Source organism: Protopterus annectens, chromosome 10.part0, assembly GCF_019279795.1.
Source record: "Protopterus annectens isolate FY-2018-M chromosome 10.part0, PAN1.0, whole genome shotgun sequence".
NCBI lineage: Eukaryota > Metazoa > Chordata > Ceratodontiformes > Protopteridae > Protopterus > Protopterus annectens.
In genome coordinates, this window is record NC_056744.1 from 1,224,321,533 (window position 1) to 1,224,337,848 (window position 16,316).

At 41.9% G+C, this 16,316-nt stretch overlaps 1 protein-coding gene across 1 annotated transcript in view; it reads right to left on the bottom strand.

Moving 5' to 3' along the window:
• ORC1 (origin recognition complex subunit 1) overlaps positions 1-16,316 on the bottom strand; it is a 967,334-nt gene that overhangs the window by 672,270 nt on the left and 278,748 nt on the right. Inside the window, exon 7 of the mRNA XM_044086852.1 lies at positions 1,241-1,439. Coding sequence (XP_043942787.1) covers positions 1,241-1,439 — 199 coding nt within the window. The remainder of the gene's footprint in view (positions 1-1,240; positions 1,440-16,316) is intronic.

A 16,316-nucleotide genomic window follows, 5' to 3' on the forward strand; every position in this document is an offset into this window, starting at 1 on the left:
GCAGCAAGGGTTTTTTTGTCAACAATGGCAAGGAGGAACAAGGAAACCCATTCTTGGGAAAGAGGGACAGTAGCTCCCACACACCTTGTTCCTCTATTCAGGGTTGGCCTTAGGTCAAGTGGTGCCCTAGGCAAAAGGGTTCAACAGCACCCCTCCCACACCACCTGGTGCCCCCATCCTGGTCTAGTTACATCATCCAGTTTACTGGAAAAGCGCCCCTGCTACAGCGGCGCTCTAGGCGGCCACCTAGTTGGGCTATGCCTAAGGCCAGCTATGCCTCTATTCTAATGAAAACACAAAGATGGACAAGGAAGTCTCGTCGTGATGCAGGAAACTGATGTAGAGAAGTCGGTGGTGTAGCCTCCCAAGGAGGTCCAGCGATAGCAGTCCTTTGGACATGTCGTGGGAGCATGCATGCATGACATAGGAATGTAGAGGCCCTAGCTGTGATGCAGGTGCACACACAATCATCGGGGGGGGGGGCTTAGGCCACATATGAAAATTATTCTTACTACCAGGACATGGGCAAAAGCACAAAGCATCCTTACTGCTACCTGAATGACACAAAGATTGATCAAGGGTAGAATTTATGGTTTCTAGCCACATGGGGGCAAAACCATGCAAAAAATACATATATTCAAGGCTATCATTTTAGTTAACTTTACACCCAGAGATCTTTCAAAAATAAACTCAAATAATCAAGGTAGGTCTACTAGTTGTATTACCTGAACAGATCACCAAACCTTCCACATAAGTCATTTCTTGCCTGCAGTTTCCTAACTTTGGAGGACCTTTTGCCAATCCAAGAACAAAGTGAATACAACATTGTGGGGCGGGGGGATGGACAGGGGTCTCGTATAGTTTGAGGAAATAATTGCTCCACTGATGGCTAGATGCACATTCTTTAAACAATGCATATGACCACTTTTCTGCTGGGCAAGAACTGTATCTAGACAATATATCAAGGAAAAAAACAGTGTAAACAATGGCATAAACAGAGTGGTTTGGCTTAGGAGTACCTAGAAGTAAGTGGCTGCAACACAACAAAACCTGGGTCAGTCTCTATAACATGCTTCTCTGCCTCAGCAGATATGAGCAACTGAAGATTCCTTTTAAAAACATGCAAAAAACTTCCCTCTGATCAATGAGCATCCGGAATTTGCACTATACATTTCAAGGTCATTCTAAAAACATTCATCATAAAATACTTTATCATGTTGCTTTGTAGAAAGTGACTGACCATTCTGTTTGGTGTGATAGAAACAGAAGACTTCTGTGAAGACTTTGGAGTTGAGGGGACATGCCCCTGATGAGACTTTTTCTTCTGATCTATTTTACTCCTTGCAGCATCCTCCTCTTGTTCCTCATCTTCCTCCTCGCTGCTGCAGGAATCAGGTGAAAAGTCCTCATCTTCATCCTCACTGCTGTCATTTAATATACTAAAGGAAAAATATATCCATGATGTAATAAGACAGAGACTGATAACATCTAGAAGTATCAGAGAACAGATTGCAGAAGAAAAAGCACAGCATTAAAACAGTGAACGAATATCTGCAAGGATGATTTGCTCCTCACATAAACAGTTGCTTTTTAGTGTTGCTGTATGTGTTGACCATAATATGCCCCCAAACTACTGTCTGTAGCTTTGGCATCCTGTTTCTATAGTTGTTGGTGCATCAAATAATACATGTCCATTAAATCAAATGTATTACCAAATAGTCAGTCCTGCAGGCACAACCTGGACTCTGTGAACAAAGGTATTAAAATATGATTATATTCACATACGGTTAACCATTGCTCTTACTGCGATAATACTACAGCTGCATATATCATGTCATTTTTATTCATCTTCTACAAGTGCATGTTAAATTTCACACCTTTAATAATTAACATATGTAAATTGCTAGTAAAAAATACAACTTCTCTATGCACAAGCAAAGTCAAACATGCAGTGGCATACACACTAAGGTGCAGCAAACTTCTACAGAATTTCTTAAAGCGATCATATTTGAACTCTACTAATATCAAAGTACAAGCCAAGCATGCATTACAAACTCATGCACCTCTGACTTGAAGAGTTTGTTACCATCACAGCAATGTCTGCAGAAGCTGCATGCTGTTAAAGTCAAGTCAGTGCTGGCACAACAAGTATAAACTGCGACTACATCAACATACTAGCTGTTCAGACAGCTACTGTAGACTAGTGTGACCATTTGGCAGTATATAAGCACTCTCCAACTATGGTGCCAAACTGAGAACCAACAAGTTTTTTAAAACAAACCACTAACCACTATCATACATCCAAAGGTGTTCAGGTAAATTTTCTTAACTATTAGCTTAGTCTTCATTATACTGTGAGGAAACCATGCTGGTTCTGGATCACTGCATGTAGGTTTACAGCATCCTGTCACTTGCTGCACTCATCTCAGCTGCTTTCTACATTACTCAAGCTTAGAGCAAGGTAAGCCCATCTGAAAGGGGCAGTAAGAGGCATCATTTTAAAAGCTTCCAAGATGGCTGCAGTGACCAACAGCATAACTTCAGGTCTCCTAGTGTGAAAACAGAAACTGAGAAAATGAGTGCCATTGAAAGTGTGTTTCTGGTAAAATTCAGTTACTGGCTAGGAAATACACTGCCTGAATGCCAGCAAAGAAGACATTTGGAAAACATGAAAACAAATCAAACAGAAAGGTGAACAAAAAACAGCCCTGGAAAGATTCTGCAGTTGTTCATTAATGGCTTCTTATACCTTGGAGGAAAATACCAATCGAACGCACACAGAGGTGATTAAAATACAATGAAAGGCTGGAAAAAAAAACAGAGGAAGCTTTAACTAGCTACTCAGATGAAAAACTGCAAAAATCAGAGGTTGACATGAACAAAATGCTGGCTGATTAAGAGATTTTTCAAGAACTGCTTAAAAAATAGAGTTGGACAGAGTGCACAGAGAAAACCTTAGATTTTCTGCTGCACCAGAGAAACTGAAAGGAACAGACCGTATTAATTTTATGAAAGCACAAACAAGTCACTGAACTGGTGTTCCACAGCAAAATGTATTAACTGAAGGGGCACATCAAGTGCATACTCCAAACCTGGCCATGAGAAAGCAGCCAAGACCTATATTAGTAAAATGCAATCATATCAGCAGAAAGAATTGATCCTGACAAAGCTGTGGCAGAAGGACAAAGTATTAAAAAATGGGGACAGCAGAGTGCTTGTAGAAAATGATTATTCACTGCTTACCACGCAGAAGACATGCAAATTTATCCCAGCACTCAGGGAATGTCAAGAAGTGTGTGTCATTCAAGCTGCTGTATCCAGCTGTCTTCAAAGTGTTTTTTTCCTGCAGGACTAAGTCATTTTTGAAGCAGAACAGGCTAAGGAGGAAATTAAGTTTATCCAATAAAAAGCGAGTCAGCAAGCAGACTGGAACTCTCATTCTGCTAATGTTAAGGTTCATAGGGAGACTGTCAATGAAACCTTTTCCATTGTTCCAAAGGAAAATGCTTGCGAGACAGAAAAAAACCCACAGGAGTGGACTAGAAGAAGCAGCAGTACTTTGGATTTGAACCAGACTTCGGTGTTGGGAGACGGAGATGAACAGAAAGACTAGCAACTCTGAAATTATTGAAAAAAGTAAGACTATAAAGCATCCAATCACATATGTGAAATATGGTTTTGCAAGAAAAAGCAGCTGACAAACACTGAACTTTTGTTGACTTTGTTAAACTTGTGGGGGAACAGTAATTTATATACCCAACTTTATATCATTGATATTTAGGAGGACACTAAAAAGAAGTAAAACAATTTTTGTTCTCATTAGTATTTGTATAAAATATTCCATGATATAAACTGCATGTTATGTACAGCAAAACAGTTTTGTGTAGTCCGGGGTATTTTAAGTGTGTGTGTTGGGAGGGAGTCTTTTCAGGGACTGTTGTATGCATTAAAGATGACAAAGTAAACAAGCCCTTTCTTGTAGTAAGAAATATGGTATTTACAATTTAATAGGTTCATAGGTAGGTACTAGACTACTGGCCCTAGGGCCTATACAAGCCTAGCCAAAAAGGTACCCCCGGCTTTCGCCACCCAAGAAAATTATTTTCCTGTGTCCCTGTCAAACAGAACCACAGAAGTGATCCCCGGGGTGAATTTCCTATTAACCATCAAATAATCAAGATTTTTCTTGAAGAGTGCTAATGAGGAGCTCTGTTTGACATAGGTAGTCTGTTCCAGAGTATGGGAAGTCTCTGGGACAGGAATCTATCCCTCCAGCATGTTCTGTTTATTGTGGTGACAAGGTTTAGGTCCCTAGAGCGTGTAGCTTGGAGGGATTGGTATTTCTTTAAGTGGAGCCTGTTCAACAGCTCTGGGTTTGACATAGCTTTGTATGTTAGGCAGAAATTGCCTCGGAGTAGGCGATATGCGACAGACTAAAGCTAGAATTTTTTGAGACTGTCTGCGTAAGGCATCTGTTTGAGGCCAGTAATCCTCTTTGTGAGGTATTTCTGCGGCCTTTCCAGTTGTTGTAAATGTCTTGTGAGGTACATACCAAAAGGGGCGTTGTACTCTATAATGGGTCTAATGAGTGATTAGTAGAGGGGAACAATGACCTCTTTTTTTCTGGATGAGAAACCTTTTGTGATTAGGTGTGCCACGTAGAAGGATTTCCTGACCACTGTGGCGATGTGACTATCAAAGGAGAGACTACTGTCCACCTGTGTCCCAAGGTCTCTTATCACACCTTCGGTGTTAAGTAGACTACCGCCTATGTGGTAGTTCATGGGTACAGAGTTTTTACCAAAGGGGATAACAATGCACTTTTTGGCACTGAGCTTGAGACCATGTCTGACACCAGGCATCCGTCTCAGTGAGGCCCTTTTGTAGGATGTCCACATCGTTAGGAGTTTTGATTATGGCTCCCAGTTTGCAGTCATCTGTGAATTTAGTCAGCCAATGACCTTCTGTGTTAGCCTGTGCTTCAAAGTAGATATCAAACAGGAGAGGACCCAGGACTGAACCCTGTGATACTCCACTTGTCTGAAGTCTGATTTGGAGTTTGCTATTTTCACAGTGTGAGTTCTGTCAGTAAGCCAGTTGGCAACCCATCTTGTGACATAGGGATTTATACCTAGTTTAGTGAGTTTATCTATAATTCCAGAGTGGGGGATGGTGTTGAATGCCTTGGCGAGATCTAGATAGGCTGTGGGAACCACCTTACCCTCATCTATGGCTTTGGTAACTACTTCAAAGAAGTCCATCAGGTTTAGGAGACATGATCTGCCTTTTACAAACCCAAACTGTGTGGGGTCCAGAGTTTGGAGATCTCCAATGTCTTTGTTTAGGAGTTCCATGATAAGTTCCATGGCCTTGCAGACAAGGCTAGTTAGGCTAATGGGGCGGTAGTTCCCGGGGTCTGTTATGGCCCCCCCTTTGTGGAGTGGGATAACTGTTGCGGTGCACCATTCAATAGGCACAAAGCCTGAGGTGAGGCTATGAATGAACATGGTACTTAAGTGGGGTGCCAGTTCATTCTGTAGTTCATGTAGAAGGCAGTCTGGGATGTTGCAGGTCCCATGGATCCTGTGTTCTTGGCTTTGGAGAGTGAGGTTTTTTACCTATGCAGCCGTGATTACAGGAACTTTGCATTCTTCCAGTATAAAGATGGGCCCCTTTAGGGGGTGAGAAAGGGGTAAAGTTAGCACTGAACCTATCTGCCAGGATGTTGGCAATATTAGTTGGTTCTGTACATTTAGTGTCATTGTGCTGTAACTCAGAGCAGATCTGAGTGTTGCCATTGAGATTTTTGACATAGCTATAGAATGCTTTGTGGTTGTCTTTAGAATCAGTGGCAAGTGGCAATTTTGTTTTCATAACTAGCTTTGGAGGATTTTATGAGGGAATCTCAGCTTCTTACTGAGGCTGACCAGGGGAGTTCCTCCAATTGTGGGATTTTACTCTTTTCTGCAACAGTTTCTTTCTTCTGTTGTAGAGTTTGTTTATGGCAGAAGACCACCAGATTAGCTACTTTTTTTTGGAGGATAGCATCTTGGTTTTTTTAGGGATAGCACGATCCATGCACTCGTGTAAGTGCTTATAAAGTGCATTTGTGTAGGATTCAGCAGTCGTACCCTCTATTGTCCATCTGCATGGGTGTCATGAAGTTTGCCACTTCTGTCTTAAGAAGCTTGAGTTTGGCTTTGGAGAAATGTTTTACGGTTGTTTTCCTAATAGGGGGTGGGAGAGGGATGTGGATGTCTAGGGAGATTAGCGTGTGGTCGGATCTGACCAACGAGGAGCTGACCTCTGGTGTGGAACACTGGTCACCTATGTTGGTGATGACCAGGTCTAGGATATTGCTGCCCCTGGTGGAGGTGTGGATAAGTTGATCCAAGGTGTTGGAATTGATTTCCAGAAAACGTTGAGCAAAAAGAGTTGGTACACGAGTAGTTTTCCCAGTTAATGGTAGGGTAGTTGATAGTTGAAATCACCCATTATTAGAGTGTTGGGTTGTACCTTAATATGTTCCAGTGTAATCAAGAAAAGAGGAGTGGGAATCCTGGAGCATGGTGGGAGGTCTGTAGCAAGCTACAATCTGGATTGCGGTTTTGCCCAGAGTTAGTTGAACTTGGATAATCTCGGATGCATTATGCTGAGCCACTAGCTTGGAGGTGTGGATATCCTTAATGAATACAGACACGCCTCCACCTTTAGTGTTTCGATCTGGGTTTGGTGGCCAAAAGGTGTGGTATGAATTATAGCCTGGTAATGCAGGGGTGCTCTCTGGAGCTTTGAACCAGGTCTCTGCCACTGCACAGATGTCAATGTTCTCCATTTTAAGGAGTGCTTCGAGTGAGTGCATTTTGAGGTTTAGACTTCTAGCATTGAGTAGCATTACCCTCAGATTTTGCTTGCTTGTACCTGTTACGGTGGTGAATCTGTCATTTGAACCTTGCCTAAATAAGGCACTAGAGCGGTGGCAAGAGCCTTTGCCAGTATCCGGAATCCCAAGGGCGACAGGTGCAGGCCATCTCTGGCAAAGCAGCGTGGTCTGCCGATCATGTCATCCCAAGCAGACAAGATACTGGATTCCCTTAGAATAACACCGCCAATTGTTAAAGTCAATCATTTTTGTCCCTGTACTGTGGTGTCGTTCTGGGTGATGGCAAGATGCTACTTAGGGCTAGGGTCATACCGGCCCGGGGTACAAGATCAGAGAGCTCCTCCATATCTCTTTTCATGTTGTCCAGGGAAGTATGTCTCAGGTCATTCACACCAACATGGACAATGACAGAGTCATATTTGTACTTCTTGTGGAGTTACCTGAGTGTGTGCGTTATGTGGCGGATCCTGGCACCTGACAGGCAGCTGACAGTAACTTTTTCCTTGTTTAGCCTGGTGAGTGGAGCATCAGTGTGCCTGACTATATAGTCACCTATGACTAGAGTGTTGGGTACGTTATGCCTTATGGGCTGCAGTTGAGTGGCACACTGAGTATGTGGGCTATGTCATCTGGGTTGTGTTGGGGGGGTGGAGGTTGCTTGCATTTCTGCTTTGGAGGTCACTGTTTGGGCAGATTTGTACGGAGAGCCTCCGCAAATGTAGGTGTGTGTTTTGTGCTTCTGTGTGTGTTTTGGTGGTCTATGTGATGAGTGTGGTGCGGTGCAAGTGTTTACCTTCTCCTCCTGACTGTCTAGGCCAGTCTTTGGTGAAGAGAGCTTTGCTTCCAGTTTGGCTATATAAGTGCACCTCTCACAGGTCATAGTGTTGGGTGGTAGGAGGAGAGGGTTGTCTGTGTACATGAGGCAACTGCTGCATTGTCCCAAGATGCCCAGATTCATCAGGTAGACAGGAGAAAACACTGGGAGCTGACCTTTAGACATGCCTGAATAGGTGCTTATTTATCAAGTACTAAAAACTTGTTTTCCTCTAGACAAGTGAGGAAAGTTGAATGCTGTAGTAATTTGTAACTTATTTAGTGCTTACAATGAGTTCTGAACAAGTGCTGCGATCAAAGAAACAGATGAGTGCTAAAACTAAAAAGCTGACTAGTTGCAAGGGAAATTTTGAAGAACAAACTTTATGGCACCAGGAATAGTTTAACCCCAGTTAAAGTGTGTGTGTGTGTGTGTGGGGGAGGGGGGGGCTTAGGAGCTCACAAATAGTCCTGGACACAGCAAATCCGTATCTGACCTGCCACAGGAAAGGGGGGAAGCAAGCTTAGAATTTTTTTTTCCAGTAAAGTGGAAATGGAGAAAGCTGGAACAGAAGTCAATTCAACGTTAAGAATCTGAGTGGGTTGGCCTTCACAAATGTTCTCTATTAGATTGAGTAAACTAATGACACTAGACTGGGAGGAGCGTTACAGATCAAATATACAGAATGGGCGGGCAACTGCAAAGCCACCAAGTATAAGAACACACAACACTAGGGAGGGTGGGTTGGAAAAATTACAGTTCCTAGCTGTAGCCACTAAATGAAAGTTTTAAACAGATCAAGGAGCAGACTCGAGAATGCTTTTAACTGTAGACAGACAAAAATGCAGAGAAAAGCTCTGACAGAGAGCAGAAACAGAAAATACAACTCTCATATGAAAAAGCAGTTAACGGTTAAGTAATGTTAAAACAGTATAAAACAGTACATAAATGCAGTGAAACAATAAAAAAAGCTTTATAGCAGTGCAAAATGTAGTAGATCAACTGTATAGCACAATTATAAGTGTTTCAGAAGTGCAGTTCAGTGAAATAAGTGTAAGAAATAACTTATCCTTGCTCTTGGAATCTTAAGGAATTTCCACTTATGCAATGCAATCCAGAGCCTGACAATACAAGCCACAAGGAAAAAGGCTGGACAAAAGGAAGTTTAATGTTACTAAAAGCGCACCTAAAACCATGCTGGCTATACCCTTGCAACTCCCACTCTAATATCATCCACCCCAACCAACCACTACCTTTCTTTCCACTCCACTAACTACCTTGATTATAGCAAGCTCAGATGCTCATAAGCCTAGTACTTATTTACAGCAGGAACTTCTCATTGTAACATTTGTTAATGTCTGTTATGTACTTCACAGATAAAGATTCTAGTTGTCTACTGATGTACTATGTTCTTCATCTGTAAATATGTTGCAAGTAATTGCTATGTTAAATTGTTAATCACTATGTAATCCAATGTAACTACTGTCTGTTTATTTTACTGTGGAGCTTTTCTCCCCGGGCCTACACTGAAAATGGACCTACGTCCAGTCGGACACTCCCGGTCAAGAAATTTAAATAAATATATAAATGTTCATATGCTGTAATTTTGGGCCTCAGGGGTGGAGGTGGGGGTATGGGTAAACGTGCACGGATTATATTACATGTAAAATTGGGATATTTTGTCTTTTTATTTTACAAGGGTGAAGGTCTAGATTACCATCTCTGGCATAAGCTGTAAAACAGGCATTTTGTAAGAATGTAGGCTTTAAAAATAAGAAAATGAAAGCCGAGAAAACGCCAAGCTTCTTACAGCTACAAATATATTAGCTTATTTCTTTTCCACTGGCAAATGTTCAGTGAAGTCGAGATGCTTGCAGATGAGGGCAGCTGTGTATTCTTTTTTCTGAGTGAAATCTATAAAGACTCAATGCTGAGTACATTTCCATGGAGACAAGCTGTCTGCAACTGCAAGCAGTTAATCTTGAGGATTCTACATATTCCTTACTGAGGGAAATGCAAAAATTTAAAGGTATAATGGCAAGCAGTTCACTGATAAAGTTACGTCTGAAATTATGGGAAGTGAATAAGAGGTAATAATCTCCCAAGCAGCCTTAATACTTTAATGCAATTAAACGAAAAAAGTGTACAATTTAGTTTTAGATAGCCAATGCACTTTTTCTTAGAGCTAAAGTTAGTGTGTTCCGAAAGCATAAAAGCTGTTCTTCATATCTGGGAGGGGAAGAGATGCAAGACAAGAACAGACACCAATCAGTGTAAGTGAGAGCACAGGATGTAGCATGCGCTTTAACATGGAAAAGCTTAATTTTAGGTGAAATAATGCCTGTAGGTGCAGCTGTCAATTTGGGCCAATTGTTCCCATCTAGAGGGTTAAACTTCATGTTTTGAATAAGTACATAGTTCTGTACGATTGTTCAAAGTTAGAGGATGGGGATGTTCTTTTACCTAGTATTTTGAAGGATTTCATTATAGTAAAAAGACAAAATATAACGTGGGTTCAAATGGGCATGAGAAAAAAAATCTATACAAAAGATCAGCCTGCCAAACATTAGTATATGCATGTAACACAAAAGGTGCAAATACACATTAAAAAACTGTCATGTATAATCGGTGGGAATAGTTTTTTTTTTTTAATCATAATGGCTATGCTGTCCATATTATCCTGGAATGTAAATGGCCTTACAGGTATAGCTAAAAATGTGAGAGAATTAAATTATATTTAGAAATGCAGAGTGCAAATAGCAATGCTGTAAGAGAGACATTTATCAAATTCACATCCTCATTTCTTTCCAAAAACAGCATTTCAGAATGGATATTCAGCAGAATACCAGGGATAGAGGACAATGGGAATAATTATACTAATTGCTAGATGGGCAACAACAGTGACAGATGAGGAAAAGAAAAATTGTAGATTTGTGGTAGTAAGAGACTATTAGTAAGGAAGGAGGATTACAATGGCATGTATTTATATTCCACAGAAAACTACTATTATGGAACTTTGGGAGAAATCAGTTTTCAGCAGGGAATATTTTACATGTGGGGACTGGAATTTTTTTAGCAATAGTGAAGATGTATCAGAAGACTTAGAAGGGACAATATAACAAAACAGGGTAGATTTCTGAAGAAATTTATGAAAATATTTGTTACGGAAGATGCAAGTTCAGTAGTATGAACTGAGGAGTTAAAGTATTATTTCCCAAGGTACAATAACTGGGCTAGACTAGATAAAAATTGTATTTCACAGGACCATGTGCATTTAATTGAAATGTTCGAAACATCCAATAACTATTTCTGATCATGCACCAATAAAAACAAAAAAAGGAGGGTAATGAAGTAAAAATAAGACACTGATGCTTTCCCACCTACACATTAGAGAGAGTAATTTCTACTACCCACGCCTTAAATTCATCAACAGTTATTAGGAAGACAGAAGTATCTTCAGAAGGTATAGTTAGCGACTGGAATAAAATGAAAATGGAGTTTAAAAATAGGGTTGTAATAAAAGAGAAACAGATATGGTTAAGAGGTAACAGAAATTATTTAGAGGGGCTGACGAAGGTTAAATACTGTAGAATAAGGGGAATGTCAGAGAACAAGAGGAACAACAAATGCAGAGTGCTAAAGAGACAATAAGGTAGTATCTGGATTATATGCATGAGTTTAGAAAGAATGCAGTCAAGCTTTTTTTTGATAACTCTAGAGCACAAAAATGTTTAGCACAATGACTTAAGTAATAGAACATTGAAAGAGTTGTTGCTAAACTTAGCGAACCTATAAAGAAAAATAACTAGAGATTCTGTAGAGCTTCTAAAGATGCAATAGAAATTTTATGAAAATGTGTATAAAGCATATAAACGTGGAAATCAAGACACAGTACAAATGGAAGACTTCATAAAGCCAAGGTTAGAGGCCGACAAGGCTCAACATCTAACTGTTAAAATAGGATGTGATCAGATAAAAACAGTGATGCACTATCAATCTTCAGGAAAGAACAGTTGTGCAAAATTTTACCATAATGATACATGTCCTTCTCTTCACTGTTCACTATATTCACTATATGAGAGAGTTCCCCACCAGATGTGACTCAACGCTGGTCAGTATACAAAAGACTTTTATTACTGTAGGGTGAACAGTACGGCGGGCTATGACAGGACATCTGCCAAAAAAGTGATGTATGCACGCACCATCCTAAGAAGAAGTGCCTGCCTCAGGAGGAATGCCAGCCTAAGGAAGTAGGGTAAGAAGGGATAGAAATACTGCAACAGTGAAGAGAAGGACATCTATCGTTATGGTAAGATTTTACACAACTGTTCTATGTCCTATTCATTTGCTGCAGTATCCATTACATGATGGAGAATACCAAAGCTCATGAAGTAAGGGGGAAGGTACAGCAGAGGAGTTTTCCAGGAACATATGCAGTATGGCTCTGGCAAACCCTGCTCCAGACTTAGAGATTCAGTCTAGTTTGTACTGTTTGGTCACGATATGGACGGAGGTTCACATATAGCTGCTTCAAGAATTGAATTAGTATCCGATCCCTTGAAAGGCCCCCAGATGAGGCAATAGTTCTATGGTGGAGTGAGCCCTAACAGGGGAAGACAAAGTCTTACTATGGTGAATGTAGCAAAAGGTAATAGTGTTGGAAAAGCAGAAGGAAATAGTCTGCTTGGACACAACCTGAGACAGAGTCCTGGGATGGTAAGAAATTGTCTTGAAGGGTGGGAGACTCAGCTTTTCTAAAACAAAGTTAAGGTCCCAGGGAGGTGGAATAGGTTTACTGGGAGGTAAAATGTGTAGGACACCTTTAAGAAATTCTTTAGCCTCAAATCTGCTAACTACAGGGTGTTAAGGAGGCAGCCAGGCAGATATGGTTGACATATGAGCTTTCACTGAAGAGTAAGCCAAGCCAACGCTGAACAATTCAAACAAAGATAAAACCAGGGAAATCCCACGGTCACTGGGGCCTGATTTTACTGCTGTCTGCATGAATGTTTTGGCAAAGTTTTACGTCTGATGTCCTTCCTGACGCAATCCTCCCCATTTATCCGGGCTTGGGACTGGCACAAAGAAATGCACTGGTTTGTGCATCCCCAGTGGCTGGGTAGCTATGAAAAGGATGAAGAATGGAAAGGCTGTTGGTCCAGATGACATACCTGTGGAAGCATGGAGGTTTAGGTGAAATGGCAGTGGAGTTTCTAACCAGATTGTTTAATGAAATCTTGGAAAGTGAGAGGATGCCTGAGGAATGGAGGAAAAGTGTTTTGGTACCGATTTTTAAGAATAAGGGTGATGTGCAGAACTGTAGTAACTATAGAGGGATTAAATTGATCAGTCACAGCATGAAGTTATGGGAAAGAGTAGCAGAAGCTAGGTTAAGAAGGGACGTGATCAGCAGTATGGTTTCATGCCGGGAAAGAGCACTAGAGATGCGATGTTTGCTCTGAGAGTGTTGATGGAGAAGTACAGAGAAGGTCAGAAGGAGTTGCATTGTGTTTTTGTAGACTTAGAGAAAGCATATGACAGGGTGCCTAGAGAAGAGTCGTGGTATTGTATGAGGAATTCGGGAGTGTCAGAAAAAAACAAAAATCTTGCTTTTTCCCCACTTTTCTGAGATTTAAAAAAGTTCAGTTACAAGCTTGCTGTTCTTGAACTGTTGGTAAGTTTCTTGGAGGCCATTTTTTGCTTGGGCTAAAGGGAAGTCTCTCTGTTGATCAGTGGCAGTGAAAAACATTGAGCAGCCTGTCTGCCCCTGTGGGAGTTGTTACTGAGTTGAAACTGTAGTTTTATTGGCCATTTTGGGTCAATTCCAAACTCCTTCATCTTCCTCTCTTAAAACCCTCTTTGCCGGTTTTATGTGTTTTTGTGCATAGCGCAACAGTGGGCAGCGCCACCTAATTGGGTTTAAACTATTCCTGGCTCCACAAAGTCTGCTCTTCACTTTTTCCCTTAGAACTGCTCTCTCTCTCAATTTAAACAACATATTCTCATTCTAAGGCCCTTCACTGGTCCAATTAAGTAATCCTACAAGTTAGCACTATTAAACCATAAGCACTACTTACTCTTATACTCTCTACGATTACCCTGTCCTCTATTGGTCTGTCTTAAATTCAGTTTCCCTATATTACTTTAGCATGCCCAAAGGTCAGTCAATGGTTTCCTCGCCAGTCCAGCTGGTGAATCTGGGAATTTTGAGGCAATGTTACAACTGTCTCATGTACACGGACAACCCTCTCCTCCTCCAAACAGGTTCAAATATATATGAGAGATGCAACTACTTAGCCAAACTGGAGGCTGAGCTCTCTCATCTCAAAACTGGTGTAACCAGTCAGGGGGAGAAGGTAACCTCACACAACACAATTCCAGTATCAGAGTCCCACCACATCAGCGAACCAAACACATAAATACACAAAAACATACTCGGAAGCTCTAAATAAAAATCTACCTAAGCAACAGAGACCTCCAAAGCAGACATCCAAGCAAACGCTACCTCAAAACAAAACACGCACAACACATAGCCCACAAAGTCAGTGCGCCAAGCATCCACAGCCCTTAAGGCTGAACAACACACCTGATACTCATAGGTGACTATTGTCAGACACACCGACGTCCCGCCCACCAGGCTGAATAAAGAGAAGAGGATCCGCCACATAACGCAAGCACTCAGGTCACTCCAAAGCAAATACAAATATGACTCAGTCATTGTACATGCTGGTGTGAATGACCTAAGACGTACCTCCCTGGACTACATGAAGAGAGACAGAGGAGCTCTCTGATCATGTAGCCCAGGCTGGTATGACCCAGAACTTAAGAGGCATCTTACCCTCACCTAGAATGATGCCACAGTACAAAGACAAAATGATCGATTTTAACAATTGGCTAAAATTTTGGTGTCATTCAAAGGGGATCCAGTGTCTGTCAGCCTGGGATGACATGCTCGACAAGCCACGTTGCTTCGCTAGGGACGGCTTGCACCTGTCACCACTGGGCTTTCGGATATTGGCAAAGGCTCTTGCCACCCCCATAGTGCCTTTTTTAGCCAAGGCTCAAAAGTCAAACCCACCCCCATAGACAGCACGAGGAACAAGAAACTAAGGGTAATGCTGCTTAACGACAGAAGTCTTAACCTCAAGATGCATGCACTCTAAGCTCTCCTCAGTATGGAGAACATCGATATCTGTGCAGTGACAGAAACCTGGTTCAAGGCTCCAGAGAGCACCCCAGCACTACCAGGCTATACCTCATATCATGCTTTTCGGCCCCAAAACCTGGACCGAACCACAAAAGGAGGGGGAGTTTCCATATTTATCAAGGATATCCACACCTCCAGGTTAGTGGCATTTCACGAAGTATCGGAGACCATCCATGTGCAACTAACAGTGGGCAAGACTGCTTTTCAGTTTATAGCATCCTACAGACCACCCTCTCAAAGTCAGGAATCCCACTCGGCTTTCCTGAAAACATTAGAGAACATGAAGATCTGTCCGAACACCATTATATTGGGCGACTTCAACTACCCAAACACTGACTGGGAGCACTACTCAAGCCCCAGCACCTTAGCCCAAAGGTTCCTGGAAATTATAAACTCAAATGCTATGGAACAACTAGTCACCACTCCCACAAGAGGGGACAACACACTAGACCTGATCATTACCAACATGGGGACTCTATGCTCCACACCAGAAGTATATCCCTCATTGGTAAGATCAGACCATAAATTAATTTCACTGGATGTCCACATCCCGATCCCACCCCCATCCCAGAAAACCACAGTGAAAAACTTCTCAAAAGCGAACTTCTCAAAACTGAAGTGGAATCCTTCAAGGCCCCTGAGCCAGTGGAAACTATGGCCCAAACTGCAGAATCCTATATAAACGCATTCTACGGATATCTCCAGGAATGCATGGATCATGCTATCCCAAACAAAACCAAGACCCAATCATCCAAAGGCAGGCGTCCAGTCTGGTGGACCCCTGCCATTAATAAACTGTACAACAGAAGGAGGAAGCTACTACATGATAGAGCAAAATCCCTAATAGGGAAGGCATCTCTGATCAGTGCTAGCAAAAAATTACGATCCCTCTTAAAATCCTCCAAGGCCAGCTTCGAGAGAAAAATTGCACAGGACACTAAAGACAATCATAAGGCTTTTTTCAGTTATGTTAGGAACCTGGGATGCAACTCCCAGACTTGTTCTGAGTTGATTCTAAATGACAAAAAATACACTGAACCCACAGACATCGCCAATTTCCTGGCAGACAGGTTCAGTGCGAACTTCTCCTCCCCCCCCCCCACACCAAAAGAGCAAGTATCTATCCCGGCAGAGGGCTACCTCCCAAACATCTCTGATGCTCAGGTGAAGACTGCCCTCTCCAAAGCAAAAAACACTGCTTCCATGAGACCAGATGGCGTCCCAGGTTGCATCCTAGATGAACTCCAAGAGGAACTAATCCCTCAAATAAAACAGCTATACAATTTCAGCCTCACTACAGGATATGTGCCCACAGAATGGTGTACAGCAACAGTGGTCCCACTCCACAAAGGTGGAGCCTCTACGGACCCTGGAAACTATCGCCCCATAAGCCTGACTAGCTTAGTCTGCAA